This window comes from Aethina tumida, chromosome 2, assembly GCF_024364675.1.
Source record: "Aethina tumida isolate Nest 87 chromosome 2, icAetTumi1.1, whole genome shotgun sequence".
Lineage (NCBI taxonomy): Eukaryota > Metazoa > Arthropoda > Insecta > Coleoptera > Nitidulidae > Aethina > Aethina tumida.
Genome location: NC_065436.1, coordinates 447,283 through 460,956, shown reverse-complemented (window position 1 = coordinate 460,956; position 13,674 = coordinate 447,283). Strand labels below are relative to the sequence as shown.

The 13,674-nt window shown below is 38.7% G+C and overlaps 1 protein-coding gene across 4 annotated transcripts in view; it reads left to right on the top strand.

The window, feature by feature from the left end:
• LOC109599301 (irregular chiasm C-roughest protein-like) overlaps positions 1-13,674 on the top strand; it is an 84,421-nt gene that overhangs the window by 65,917 nt on the left and 4,830 nt on the right. For 3 of the 4 annotated variants that reach the window (XM_049963039.1, XM_049963040.1, XM_020015271.2), the window contains 4 exons: positions 2,406-2,467; positions 5,326-5,613; positions 12,599-12,853; positions 13,328-13,506. In XM_049963039.1, the coding sequence (XP_049818996.1) occupies positions 5,352-5,613; positions 12,599-12,853; positions 13,328-13,506 (696 nt within the window). In that variant the 5' untranslated portion in view covers positions 2,406-2,467; positions 5,326-5,351. The remainder of the gene's footprint in view (positions 1-2,405; positions 2,468-5,325; positions 5,614-12,598; positions 12,854-13,327; positions 13,507-13,674) is intronic. The other variant, XM_049963041.1, reaches the window with a different exon arrangement.

Sequence of the window (13,674 nt, the reverse complement as noted above, 5' to 3'; positions counted from 1 at the left end):
CATTTTTCATTAGCGTGCGGGCTTCCGGTCGGGACGTCCGAAAAAAGGGACACAGCAGTGGCGGTCGTTGGGCTGTTGGACGTGGTGGTCGGGCCCGGAGACGGCGAGGAAACTAAGGATTGTCGGCGCAAAACCGCTGGAATCTTTAATTACTGGGGGAAATTCCGGAAAGCATCGAATAATACTATATAGACGGCGCTGATTAATTAATCAGATGTACAATTGAATTCCGCCCAGTCTATTTAACAAACACCCAGAACATTCCGGCGGCGTCTAATCGAGATCTGTCCTCGGACGCGATGAAATATGTTCGGCGTTCAGGTGAAACGCCGCCGATATAATGGAAGTCGTTTATTAGGAATTGTTTACCGGATCGGATGCAAAATGCTTTTGTGATTTCCGGTGGCGTTTTATGAATGGCTGTCGGAGAGGACCGCAGCGGTGTCACGTCCATTCCCAGCACCAACTATTGCACCGCAACGTCTGGAGGAGCCCCAACAACTAAGACCATTAAAGCCTGTACAAAAAATGTTTTACTTACATTATACTGTTTACAATCTACTTAATGTTAAGGTTTGGTCCATTCAACACCTTAATTTTGTTTATTTTAAAGAGATTTCGGAATTTTTTTGACAATTATTTCAAAAAATTTGACCAAATTTAAAAAATATTTGTTGAGGATGTGTTTAAAATTTGATGTATTAATAATTTAAAGACACAAATGGACATTTTCTAATCTAGGTTGAAGAAGTACCAGATTTTGGAGAAATACTATATTCTTCAAAGCAAATTTTACACCTTTTCCACATATTAACTAACATGAATTAAATTATCCCATCCCTTTTCTTGACATAATATGGGACTATTACAGGAAATTATTGATCAAATGAAATGTTTCATGCATAAAGATATGACAGAACCATTTGTCCACCATAATTCATCAGTTACATCGATTTTTATACATGATAATAATTTATAGTACTCAAAATTGCTTAAAGGATAATTATGTTGAGGTTCCCGAATGATCAGATCAAAATCCGGAGCTAAATCCAATTGAAAACTTGTGAAATGACAAGAAAACCCGATTAAAACATCAAAAAATATCAAATTTAGATGAATTGTGGTATTTACAACAAAATATGAACATTTTTTAAGTTAATAATTAATAATATACTGTATATTCTTTAAATTTATTTTGTTTAAGACTGAATTTAAGCAGTGTTTAAGTAGAAAATAAATAATTATATAAATAATTTTGTATTTTTACTCTTTTTTAACCAACAATTAGAACCACAAGAAATGTTTTAATAATGACATTATTAACGTAAGTTAAAAACTATCCAAAAAACTTTATTTATTAAACAAATGATAGTGACTATTTTTGATTCTTTCCCTAAAAATTGTCCAGAAAAAGTTAAAGGAAGTCGTTGAAACTAAAATAACTGTCATCTTTTATTATTGACACTTATTGTCAGTTGACAGAGGCATAAACATCACGACAAGAACAATTATGAATAATAATCACCAACCAACTAGTAAGAGAGATTTCCTTCTTACCAGTTTGTCTTGAAGGTGGGACTTAACGCGGAAGACCGGAATATCTGAGCAAACAAGAAATAAAGTGTTTCTTATTTGTGGCATAGACTGCAGTTAGTTTGATTGGTGTCAGCACCAAACAAACAACGAAATCAAAAGCTTTTATCGCCTCGGTGTGAAACGTTTAATATTTACATTCGACTCCGACTACGCCGTCGCACTTTCTTATTTATACAGCGTATCGCTATACATAATGCCACGCATAAAAAATACACACGCCGAAATTGAATATAATTTAGTCCGGGAGAGTGATTGCGAAATGGAAAAGGAAAATATCGAACGCGGATCCCCGACGGCGGCGATATCGACGCAATAAATGCGAAAATCTGAAGGATTCCGTCCGTGGAAATGTACGCTGAGAGTTGTTAAATATTATATACACACGGGGTATTATGGTAATGTCTTGCTCGCAGGACGAAAAGACTTTGGGAAAGAATAATTCGTCGGAAATATTGCGAATGCGCCTCCCCTCGTCCTGATTATACATTTAAAAGGGTCATTGATAATCAATTCAATGTGTCCTTTCTCAAAAAACATTCCCTTTTTATATTTATACTTGTCGTGAATAAAATGCTAAAGAAATGTTTTCTTAAGGCCGCCCCGACGAGTGAGTGGGTTTATTAAATTATATTAACAAACAGATGTCTTGTTTGAGCGTTTGTCACACGCTCAAAACCGATTTTGTTCAAACGACGTTGAATAGATTGCCTTTTTCTCTATTTGTTTTTGTTTCTTTTTGCTGGATGCTGGAATCGGCCCAGAGGGTGACCCACTTTCCTGCTGTATAATAACTGGTAATTTTGTTTCAGATCTCTCTCATCATGGTTATGGTGATCCACCATTATTAATTCTTCCCTTTGGACTATTATAGGTAAGCGCACAAAAACCGTCAAATAAATGTCACTCTTTCATTATGGCTCTGTATTTTTGTAATTATCCCCTAAAAACAACAACGGGCTTCAAATCCTATTTAATTTATCTTTCAATCAAAATATTTGTGTACTACAATTGCGTTGTTATTGGACACAATGTATTTTCATGTGTGATTGTGTGCTTGGCAAAACATCCAAACTGATACCGACAGTGATATGTTTATCTATCAAATTAGGTACGGCGATAATTATTATTCTAAAACATCACCGGTTAAATTGTTGTCGTCCACCGAACGATTGATTCGTTTTATCGTTTTGATGAAGACCCCGAATTAAACATTAATGCGTGAAAACACATCGATGATCCTCCGCAAAGATAGAAGAGGCGAAACGTGAACAAAACGGCGGCACCCGATTTACGCCCCCAAGCCTCATAATTCAGCGACTCGAACTAAATGACATGTCGCTACTTGAACTCCCGTCGAGTTTATTAAAACATATATACGATGTCATCCTGTACGAGAACAATGATGGGCCGCTTTTTTTTATTATTTGCATCGGGCTTTGTGCACGCCGTAACAAAAGCTGCTTCATCTGCTTTAATAAATAGGATCCATCTGATGTAGCCGGGCGAAAGGAAATGAAAATGATCTCGTCGATTTCCACGTACCGACAACAACATCAAATACAGGTTGTGTATTAATATTTTGATGGCGTCTTTGTTGGGGCTGTTTGTGATTTTATGGTACGCTTGCCCGGACCTATTGATGGAGTACCGGTCAGAAAAAGTTGTAATTTATTCAGGTACCGGCGATAATAAACTAGTTTTTAATTAAAACTCGAGCAACGAGTAATAATCTCCTGCAGGACTAATTAACATCCAAAGCCGACGATTATTTTTGCGGTGTTTTATTGCGCACAGCTCTAATACATCAACGAGTCGTAAATGTTGAGGATTTAATTACCAAATTGGCTGCATTGTATAATTGTTTTGTATAATTTCTTGTCGCATCTGTCACCAGTCTCGCGGGTCGTTTTTAATTCAATTCAATGGCACAAACCATGTTTCATGACTGCAAGATCAATGGCCAAAATGAAACAAGCGACAGTTCAATTAAAATCACGTCACAGTGACACCTTAAGACACACATTTATTGGATAATCCTCAAACCAAAAAAAAAAAAACATATCTGAGGCGTAATTAAAATCGTTACGTTATCGGTCGATCTGAACACAGAAAACGTCCTGCAGAGGCGCACATTGTTATCAGAAACAATACGATTGCTGAAAGTTAATGGGGGTCTTTCTTTTTTGGCCGATAAAATAAAACAATCGAGATGGCATCGCGAAAGCTCGTCTTCCATCCTTGACAGCTTTTGTTTGCTTCAAACGCAGATGTTTCCGATCACATTTTTTTTATTTTAATCTCCATTTTTTGGCCGTTTAAATGTTTAAAGGACGCCCGACTAATAGAAATGAATGTAAAAATACCTTTTAACCGTTTAAAAGCCCATAATGGAATACTTAAGGCGTCGAATGGAAGAAATGTGACGAATGGAGGAAGAGTTTTTATAGTATTACTTTATGGACATTCTTACCTACTGGTATTCAAAGTCAATTCCAGTGATCCAGCCATAAAACCTCATTAATTATACATGAACACCGTAAAACAATCGCCGAGTGGCGTCGTAAAAGCGCACATTTGTCCAGTTATGGCCCATATTTTAATACAGCATTTAAAAGTTAAACGGTAAACATTCGGGTGATAGTAAAAAAACCACTTTTATGCCTGACAAAGCGAGTGGGTTCAACAACCCGCCCTTAGACAGGACAATATTTAGAGAACGTGACACCTAGTGAGCCGGTGTTTATTAAAGAGCAACAAAAGGTCTGGAAATGTGACGAATCGAGGGTGGCGGCGTTAACACCCTTAATTAGGCGAGGCGTAGCAGTGGACTGCGGGACTCCGGGCGTGATCTATGCCCCCGTACTTGTTGCAGCAACATGACACAGACTTATTACTTTTCACAACCGGCCACTTATAAATCTTAACGAGCTCTAAAACGGGGTCCTCACCCCCTTATTCGGAACATTCTTGTTTAATTACAACACTGGAATTTTTCCGCTCTTGTTCGAGTATCGATTAAAACGAATTACTACTCCTTTTTTAGTTTTGCAGGAAGCTACGAACCACTAAAATTCTATATTTAATACTTAACATTGTGCAACTTGAAGCCCCGATAAACACAAGAGCCGTTCAAGTTGGTAACAGTTCATTTTTCCATTTTATAAGGACGTAACTTTTTGATGTTTTAATTATTTTGAAGAGTTCAGTAATGAATCTTTTACGGCAAAGCTATCACAAAGTTGTGTTTTATGTCTTTAAGTGTCCCGTTATTTTAGCAAGCACGATAATCCTGTTATCGACAGCCTTCTTAATGATTCAATTATCAGCTTTAGGAGCTTTAAAAATAGCTAAAACAGCAACGGATATTATTATGTCGAGCTCCGACAAACAAACCTTAAAAGCTTACACATGTCGGTGATTGTACACAGTAAAATATCTTTTGTACGCCTCATTTTAATGGGATAATAATGGTGAAGAAGTTTAAGCAATCAAATTCAATTCCAATGTAATAATGTGACTTTTGCATGTCCCTTTGACTTCACATGCAGGAAGAATTCGTCGGCCTGAGGCGGATCGTGCTAAAAACCTAACTATGAAAGCATTTTTTAAACGGAATCAAATCGTGACTTAACAACACAGTCTAATTAATACCTTTATTATGTTTTTTAGCCTGATGTACACGAGGGCAAAGTAATTAATTGGTTTTGACACATGATTATTTCGTTCCAGACAAATCCAAACAAGCCAACAACAGTATGACCTCCTCGTACAAATTCCTGCTCCTACTCTTGCGGATAGGAGTCGCAGTGCTGGCCGCCTCGGACACGTACCGTGAGCAGAAGTTCGCCATGGAGCCGCAGGATCAGACCGCCGTGGTGGGCTCCAGGGTGACGTTGCCCTGTCGGGTCATCGGCAAAAGTGGCATCCTGCAATGGACGAAGGACGACTTCGGTCTGGGTACCCACAGGAATCTCAGCGGGTTTGAGCGGTACTCCATGGTGGGAAGCGACGAAGAAGGTGAGTAATTAATGGCCAAATGATTAATAAGTGATTGTTCGATGGAGAAATATTTAATTCTATTTATAACAGTTTTCGTGCTCGTTATCGTTTAATTACATTTAGTGCTTTCCACGATAGCACTTTATTAGAAGGGCTTTCTTATAAATCTATTAATTCTTTATGTAATCTATCCTCCACATATTTCCGACATGGAATCTTAAAAATTAATGGGCAAGATTGTTTCAAAATGCGACACACGTATCTACTAATGTAATGGACGACGTAAATAAATAAACAGCCTTGCTCCTGTGATCGATAACCTAATAAAATATTTGAAAGGGTAGGAAACAAAAGGTTCTTAGTGACAAAATAATGAGTCCATTCATTTTCTTCTTATCCTTCCCCCGAGTTTTTCAGCCACTGTTTTGAAATTCCAACTAATTTTCTATAAATTCTTCGGCTCCCAAGTCCATAAATCTTTCTTGGAACAATTCAAAGTGGCTACTATCGTTTAAAATGATTTATCCGATAAATCAGCCCAAGTAATGTCAAACAATGGGCCATAACTCATGACAAGTAAAGCACAATCACTTCTGGTTTCAGTTTTTGAAGATGCACTTGTCTGACTTATAAATTGACTCGTAAATAACCGGATGAGTTACAAAGGGGCACGTGTGCACACAAGACTCTTTGAATAAGTTGCATTGTTTGGTCATGTTCTGTTACTCAATCAACCAAGAGAACACCCAATTTGCATAATAGATGTGGTCAATGTACATCAGTGAACAGGGACATCATCATGATGCGATTGAAGACAAAATTTCGGTTGTTTATTTCGCTGGTAAACAACCAAACAAGCCATCAATAGAAGGCAGAGCACAAGTGCCAAAAATAAAAATTAAATTCCCCAATTCAAATCTCGCGTAGCATTTCCCCATCTGCTTTGAACGCCGAACAAAACTTTATTGCATCCATTCAATTTCTTCGCGTCTATATTTTCGCACACGTCTCGAATTCCTCGCAGACACTCGACGTATATAGGGTGCTTATAAGCTATTTGCACTCGAGAAATGAATCATACTTTCCGGCACGATACCGTTTTAGTCACAATGCCAACAGAGATGGCACAAGATTCCTCCTCGTGTGCGTCGCCCGGATCCTCGACCTTTCAGCCTTTGTTTCTCGTGTGTGTGTGTGTGTGTGTGTGTTTGTTTGTGGGGCTCCCCTTTGAAATGTCACCCCTATGCGCTCGGATTAATTGCCTTTGACGCGGATTCCTAAGACACACGCTACACCACCTGTGCTTCCTTTTTTGTGGGCCGAAGGCCTAATTGTAATTATTTTTTAATTATTAATTAATATAATGTACGTTTTATTGGCCATAATTTTCTAACTTCACAACGACATAAAACTAGGGAATTTTTTGTCATTTACTTAAGAGGGTTGTAATGAATGTTTATTAAATTTTGTTGATTTTTGCTTCGGTAATGGTGCCGGAGTGGAGAGCATCAGTTACTTTTGTGGCAAACATTTAAAACCAATTTGCATTAATTTTTCATTTAATGTCTCCATTTTCCCAGTAATTTATAACCATTAGGGCCTTTAACCTATTTTCAATTGACATTGTGAACCAGTCAAGCTTCTGCATGGCATGCAAAATAGTTTTGTTCAAATCAATACTGTACCAAGTCTATTTAGTTGGAAACAAAATAGAAAAAGGCGACGAAACACGATTTATATGCACTTTACATTCTGTCGGAGAACAAAACATAAATTCGTCCGTCCTGTCTGACTGTCTGGATATTTTTATTTTAATTAGGGCATTAACAACAAGTTTTTTTGGATTAATAAAGGTGGCATTAGCGCCATCAGGATATGCAAATAGTTTGGGGAAAAACTGCAGCTGAGATAAAATAATAGTTATCTTCTTAATGCTTCTAGTTTCAAGTCCAATTTACTTTATTATCAAATCCAATCAAGTATATAAGAAGGGGATTACACCGTTTCAACGAGGGTTTAATATACATATATTACAGCCTCAACTGTTCGTATAAGGATATTCTCACTCAGAGAATCCAGTTCTAAGAAAATATCCTTACTTGTGTCACATATTTACATATTAAAATTATTAATCTGGGAACGGAATGCTGTAATTGAAGGGAAGCGACAAAAAGTGCCTCACAGATAAGGATAAATCAAGTCAGTGACTTTATGAATTAAAAAACTGATAATGATTTCATTACATTCTGTGCACGAAGCGACGACAATGGATTAAGCTAATCTAGAAATGATTTGAAAAAACTACATATTAGTCGCATGTAATTCTTTGTTCCAAACAACGTAATAAACTTAATGGATAATGGGCGTTTACGGTAAATGTGTCGAGTTGCATCGGAATGTAAACATTTCATATCTGGTCCGTGCCGGTAAAGTGATACATTAGATAATTGTTTTTCCACTACGCCCTTTTAAGCATTTTTGATTAATGTCACGATAAGTTTTACGGCTGTAAATGCACTTACTTTCGCCCCGCCATACTGATTTGTCATCGCCATTATCTGATCACGGTATTTTTAGGAGAAACAATTACGAAAGCAGCTTTTTAAAAAAAAGGGAAGCAAACGTGGAAACGTCGCCGCGGGCAAATTGCGTCGTCGCATATTCATATCCTGTCGATGCGATGCATCCAGACGTGTATTTTTAGTCCGGGAGCTTTAGCCCGGAGTCCTCGATGAGTCCCCGGCCTTGTGTACGTCTGTTCAGCTTTTGCACTTAGCGTAAGCTACTTTCCCGGCGATCGCAAGGAAAAACCGGGCTGCAAAAATGGCGAAGTCGCTGCGATTTATGTTGTTTAGTCGTCGGTACGGCCGGGGATTATTGTCAAATCCGCGATTACATAAAAATAATAATTTTCTACGTCCAAGTCTACGGAAGATAATGCGGTACGTATCGTATTACTAAATCATTAGGATTAACCGGCGACTGTGGAGTTTAATCTTATTATTTGATTGATTGTGTTTGTGCACCAGTAAATTATTAACGAGTGATTTACCTTAATTCTGCGGGGCTTAAATCCGTACATGTCACGTACAGGAGCTTAATGTAGCTCGCAAATAGCTCACAGGTAATGTTGTAACAGAGGAAACCGTGGACAGAGGGGAAAATCGTGTGACCGTTTTCATTAGCATGCCCCGATACAGTTCGTGGAATTTTCGTAACGGAGCTGTCGATGATTATGTATTTTAGCAATTATACCGAAACTGTACTAATTAGTGTTGCACGAGGCTGTAGCAAAGTTGGCCGGTGCCAATATTTACGTTTGGAATTATGAACACGTGTCGAACTCCCTTCAAAATCACAAAATACGTTTTCTCAAGTTTGTTGCCCTGATTACCCGTCTACTCTGTGCAAACATCGCAGTCCGGAGGCTGTATCAACGTGTTTTGATTACGGCAAACAAGACTCGCTAAGCTCAAAATACTCGACCTTTAATGTTCCAACGTTTGTGCCCCACAATCACGCACGGGGCGACTTCTAAAAGTTTCCACTTTATCGCCAGAAATGAAATAAACAATGAAAACGCGGAGTATATCAATAAAAAGGCGGCCGAGTGATTGGCACACCTACAACACGTAACGAGTACATAAAAGCGGAAGTTTTATTACGGTCCTGGCGAAAACGTTTTGTTCTATTGGGAATTCTAAAGGTTAATGCTTGCCTACGTTTTAAGGAAGAGGGAATTTCGAATGAATCGCCGAAGAGACACCGATATTAACTCTTCCCCCTTTCTTTCATCCTTTACGGCGTCTATTTTTACTACTTATTACTATCACGGTCAGCTTATAACTGTTTCGGTCCTGCTGCTCAGATACAACACATAAATACCGGATTACTTGAGCCACTTGGCAAAAAATTGAACGCCGTACTAATTTTATGTGCTTATAAAAGCCGGAAGCTCGGTATTAAAAGGCGATAAGGAAACGTTTACGATGGCTTTTAAATTTTTACTAACAATAACGGACTCGATGAGTATATTTCCCCTCTTTACTTAACTTAAACAAATACACACTTACTTCTTGAGCCAATTAACTAGACCATCGTTTTATTTACTGATTTTAAAATTTACCGGAAAATAAGGCGTCTAAAGTGTCTTAAAAGTGAACGGTTCAAGTGTGCTTAAGGGATCCGCCGCTAGTTTTACAAAATCAAATTTGTCAACTTTATATCACACGGCGCCGAGTAAGAATCTCTTCGACAAATACAACTTTAAAGGCGATGGATTAAATTCCTTTTTTTGCCCGTTTTGTGAGTATTTCCATGCAGAAATTCGGCTAATTTCAAGTCGAAACTTAATCCCTTAAGCACGTCTCGGAGTTTTTTAATGTCGTGAACAAATATGTTAGTTCATACATACACATCAAAATGGGGTTTGGTTTTAGTGTGTGCACCACAGTCGGATAATTTAATTTGGTTGCCGCTGATTAATCGATCAGAATCAACCGAAATATACTTGCCTAAAAGAGAGAGCGACTTTTCGGGAGAGCGGTTTCGCACTCATTTGCATTTTAACGTTCTCCACCTGCCCGTTCACGATCATCCGTTTTAAGTGAGCTTTAATTTATCCCGCCGAGCTTAGGAGATAAAACTCTACGGCGATGAGGGCTCGGTCAAACTTCGCACTACTTTTTAAATAGGTTCCTGCCTCACAAGTGAAAAACAGTTAATTATCTTATAGACCACAATCATCATCAATTATTTGACGACACAGCAATAATATAATGTCGTTAGAAGTGACGATATCAGTGAACGACATTAAATAAGTGGAGATCAGTAAAAAGATAACTGGCGATGTTATCTGTCATTAAAACTCGTCTGACTTCAAATGAGTAATGCTGAGTCTATTCATTTTTAAAACTATATAATGTATAAAGAATTGTTAACAATGAAAGAGATAATGTATAAAATCACAGTAACTGACGACACAAATAAAGAACTTTCATGTAAACCCTCCTTTATATAGTTTTAAATATGTCTGAACTCATCATAAATAATTTGACGACACAGCAACTTCTTCGACAGAAATGTTAAAAGTGACAATCAATTAATAATTGCTTATTTTATCGTAATTTGACGACGATGATTTTTGGTGAAAGACGATGTCGTCATTATTACCAGAAAAAAGTGATTTTGATAAGAACTTTTTGAAAATAAATGTGGGTTTTAAAGCGGCGTAATTATTTATTTCGCATTGATATAGTAGCCGATTTCGTGTTACCATAAATCGCTTTCCTCGATTTGCCATCAATCAGTGCCCAGACACATACAGGCTATTGATGTGAGCCGAAATTAATTTTATATGTACGCGCTAGTTTCGGACTTTCCAGTTACCTATTTTATTTATAACGGCCCACATAAAATATGTATCTGGCTTTTATACGGTACCAATCATCAGCTCTGTTTCACCGCCATCGCTTCGTTGCAGTGAAATATTGATACGGGACGCCCGGGTTAATTTGAACAAAGTGAAAATGGTGTCATAAATGTTCCATGAACTGTTTTTTTCCCGAATCGATCCCAAAAAAAGCGGTGCATAGCCCGGAATTAATTAGAACATTAGATTGTTTCCGTGCGTCTGGAATCCTCGGATTGACCATTCGCAGGAAGCAATATGTAGCCTTATAGCCGTCGCCCGGGGAGATATTACTTGAGTGTCCGGATCATACGGCGCACCGGAGCGGGCTGTAACATAACCTATGACATAACAACCGTTCACTGTACACTTGGGGACCCTGCCTCACTAAGATAACAGCCACTGCGGAACGTCTACGGCAATTATGTCGTAAAAAATAATAATATTATCGGCTCGCTGCGACGGAGGTCCGGACTGTTTTCTCTCGATTCCGGGGGGCGAATTTACGGCCGGACGTGATGGGCCCCCCTTTTCGTCCGCATCAAATGTAAGTTATGATGGTTTGATCGTGTTATCTGACTGCCAGACGATACTGCGACGAGGCTGTGATGTCTTAATAAGCCGTCGTTAAATTTTCATTGCCACGGAACTAGTCATTATTCGTTCAAGTACTCTCGTTCCTCTTATTTATTGGGCCATGTAGCTCCATCAGTGACACATTGTATACTTTTTGCATCTCATCTCCACTGTTTACAGTTTAATAACTTCAGCAACACAATTCACCTCGAAAAAGTTCAGATTTAATGGGCTTTCGTGGATTGTACGGCAGGGAAATAATCAGCGCAGTTGTATTGTGTACAAAATTAAAGTATGATTAATAGTCTCCTTCCCCCAATCGATACGGGCCAATTAGAATACGAAAAAACCTTCTTTTGTTAACCTTGAGGATTGCTCACCTCAAATGGGTCAGCTCGTATGTTTAGCTAAAAATATTTGACTGTGGCTTGTGACTTATCGATCGCAGATTTTAAGAAGAATTTAATCTCCATTGTCGAAAGTAATGTTAAATTATTTAGGACAAAGCGCCCTCATTATTATCCAATCCTATCATAATCGTTGTGATCCCTTTGTTCCTAGATTTAATTTAGCATGAATTTAATTACGTCGCGACTTTGGAAAATATCCCCGTCTGCCGAAAATAAATTATTCAATGCTCAAACACAATTTGATACTTTCGCACGAAACGACGCTCGGCGGCATTTTTCCGGCGTGAACGAACAAACGTATTGACTGTTGTGGCCCACTCCTTTTGACATTCGATGCCGTAACTCCAGACCTTAATCTCCAGAGCGGGCGTTAATCCATATTTGCAGCCCTTTCACAATTTTAACTTAAATTGTTTCTATTATCTTTTTAAATCCCCCAAACACCGAAACAAGTACTCCGACTTACTTTATAATTAAAACCGGGACAAGCGGCGACATCTTTTTTAATTAAACAATAAATTTCTGACCCGTCTATGAATAATAACGAAACGCACAAAGGGAAAATTAAAAACAAGATTTAAACCCTGTTTTTGTTTTTTTGTTTCAGGCGATTATTCGCTGGACATTTACCCGGTGATGTTGGACGACGACGCCCGGTATCAGTGTCAGGTTTCACCCGGTCCGGCGGGACAGCCGGGCATCAGGAGCAATTTCGCCACCCTCACCGTCTTGGTGCCCCCGGACCCGCCCAAAATCGTCCAGGGCGACTACTTGGTCACCACCGAGGACAGGGAAATTGAGCTAGAGTGCATCAGCTACGGGGGCAAGCCTGAGTCGGAGATCACCTGGATAGACGGTCTAGGTAAGCTGCCACAACATTGTACAACGCCAAAGAACGAATGAAAGGAGACGTAGCATCTCCCATTACAGAACTCCCGTTTACACAGAGCATTCACGTGGAACGTTTACTTTGATATTTTTTACAATACGCATTTTTTGCCTTTCATCTTGGATTCCTAAAGGCACTTGCGACGAGTACGTAATTATTCCTAAAATAGAGTGTCCAGTCAAGTGTACGACAAATAAGCCGTGTCATCCGACACAGAACATCCGGTTTATTCAGTTTCCGACTAACAACATCTGGACCAACGTTTATCTCGACGAATTACACGCTTTTTACCGACCAATGTTAATTGTTTCCTTTGTACAAATCACTGATTCTACTAAGAACAAAAAATTAATGTGGACTCAAATAAATTTCGTACACAAAGTGTGTCACTCACACCCTGAGTATCGATTTCTCTTGTTAACTGAGATTGTTTGATTGTTGTTGCAGGAAACGTGTTGACTGAAGGCATCGAGACCATCAAGGACAAACTCTCGGATAACAGAAGATACACAGCCAAGTCCATTTTGAAACTGACCCCCCGAAAATTACACCACAACACGACGTTCACTTGCCAAGCTCAGAATCGAGCTGAGAGGACTCATCGTACTGCCAAACTGAGATTAGAGGTAAATAATTTAGGAGAAAAAGGGCACATCATTTAATGAGTAACGTGCGGACCCTAACGTGACATGTTGACATTAAAACGCTTCCGTTCATTAGCAGAAGAGAAAATAGGCGAGGCAAACTTATTGCACACGGTGGCCTGGCCGTTGGACGGGATGACGTTGTTTGTA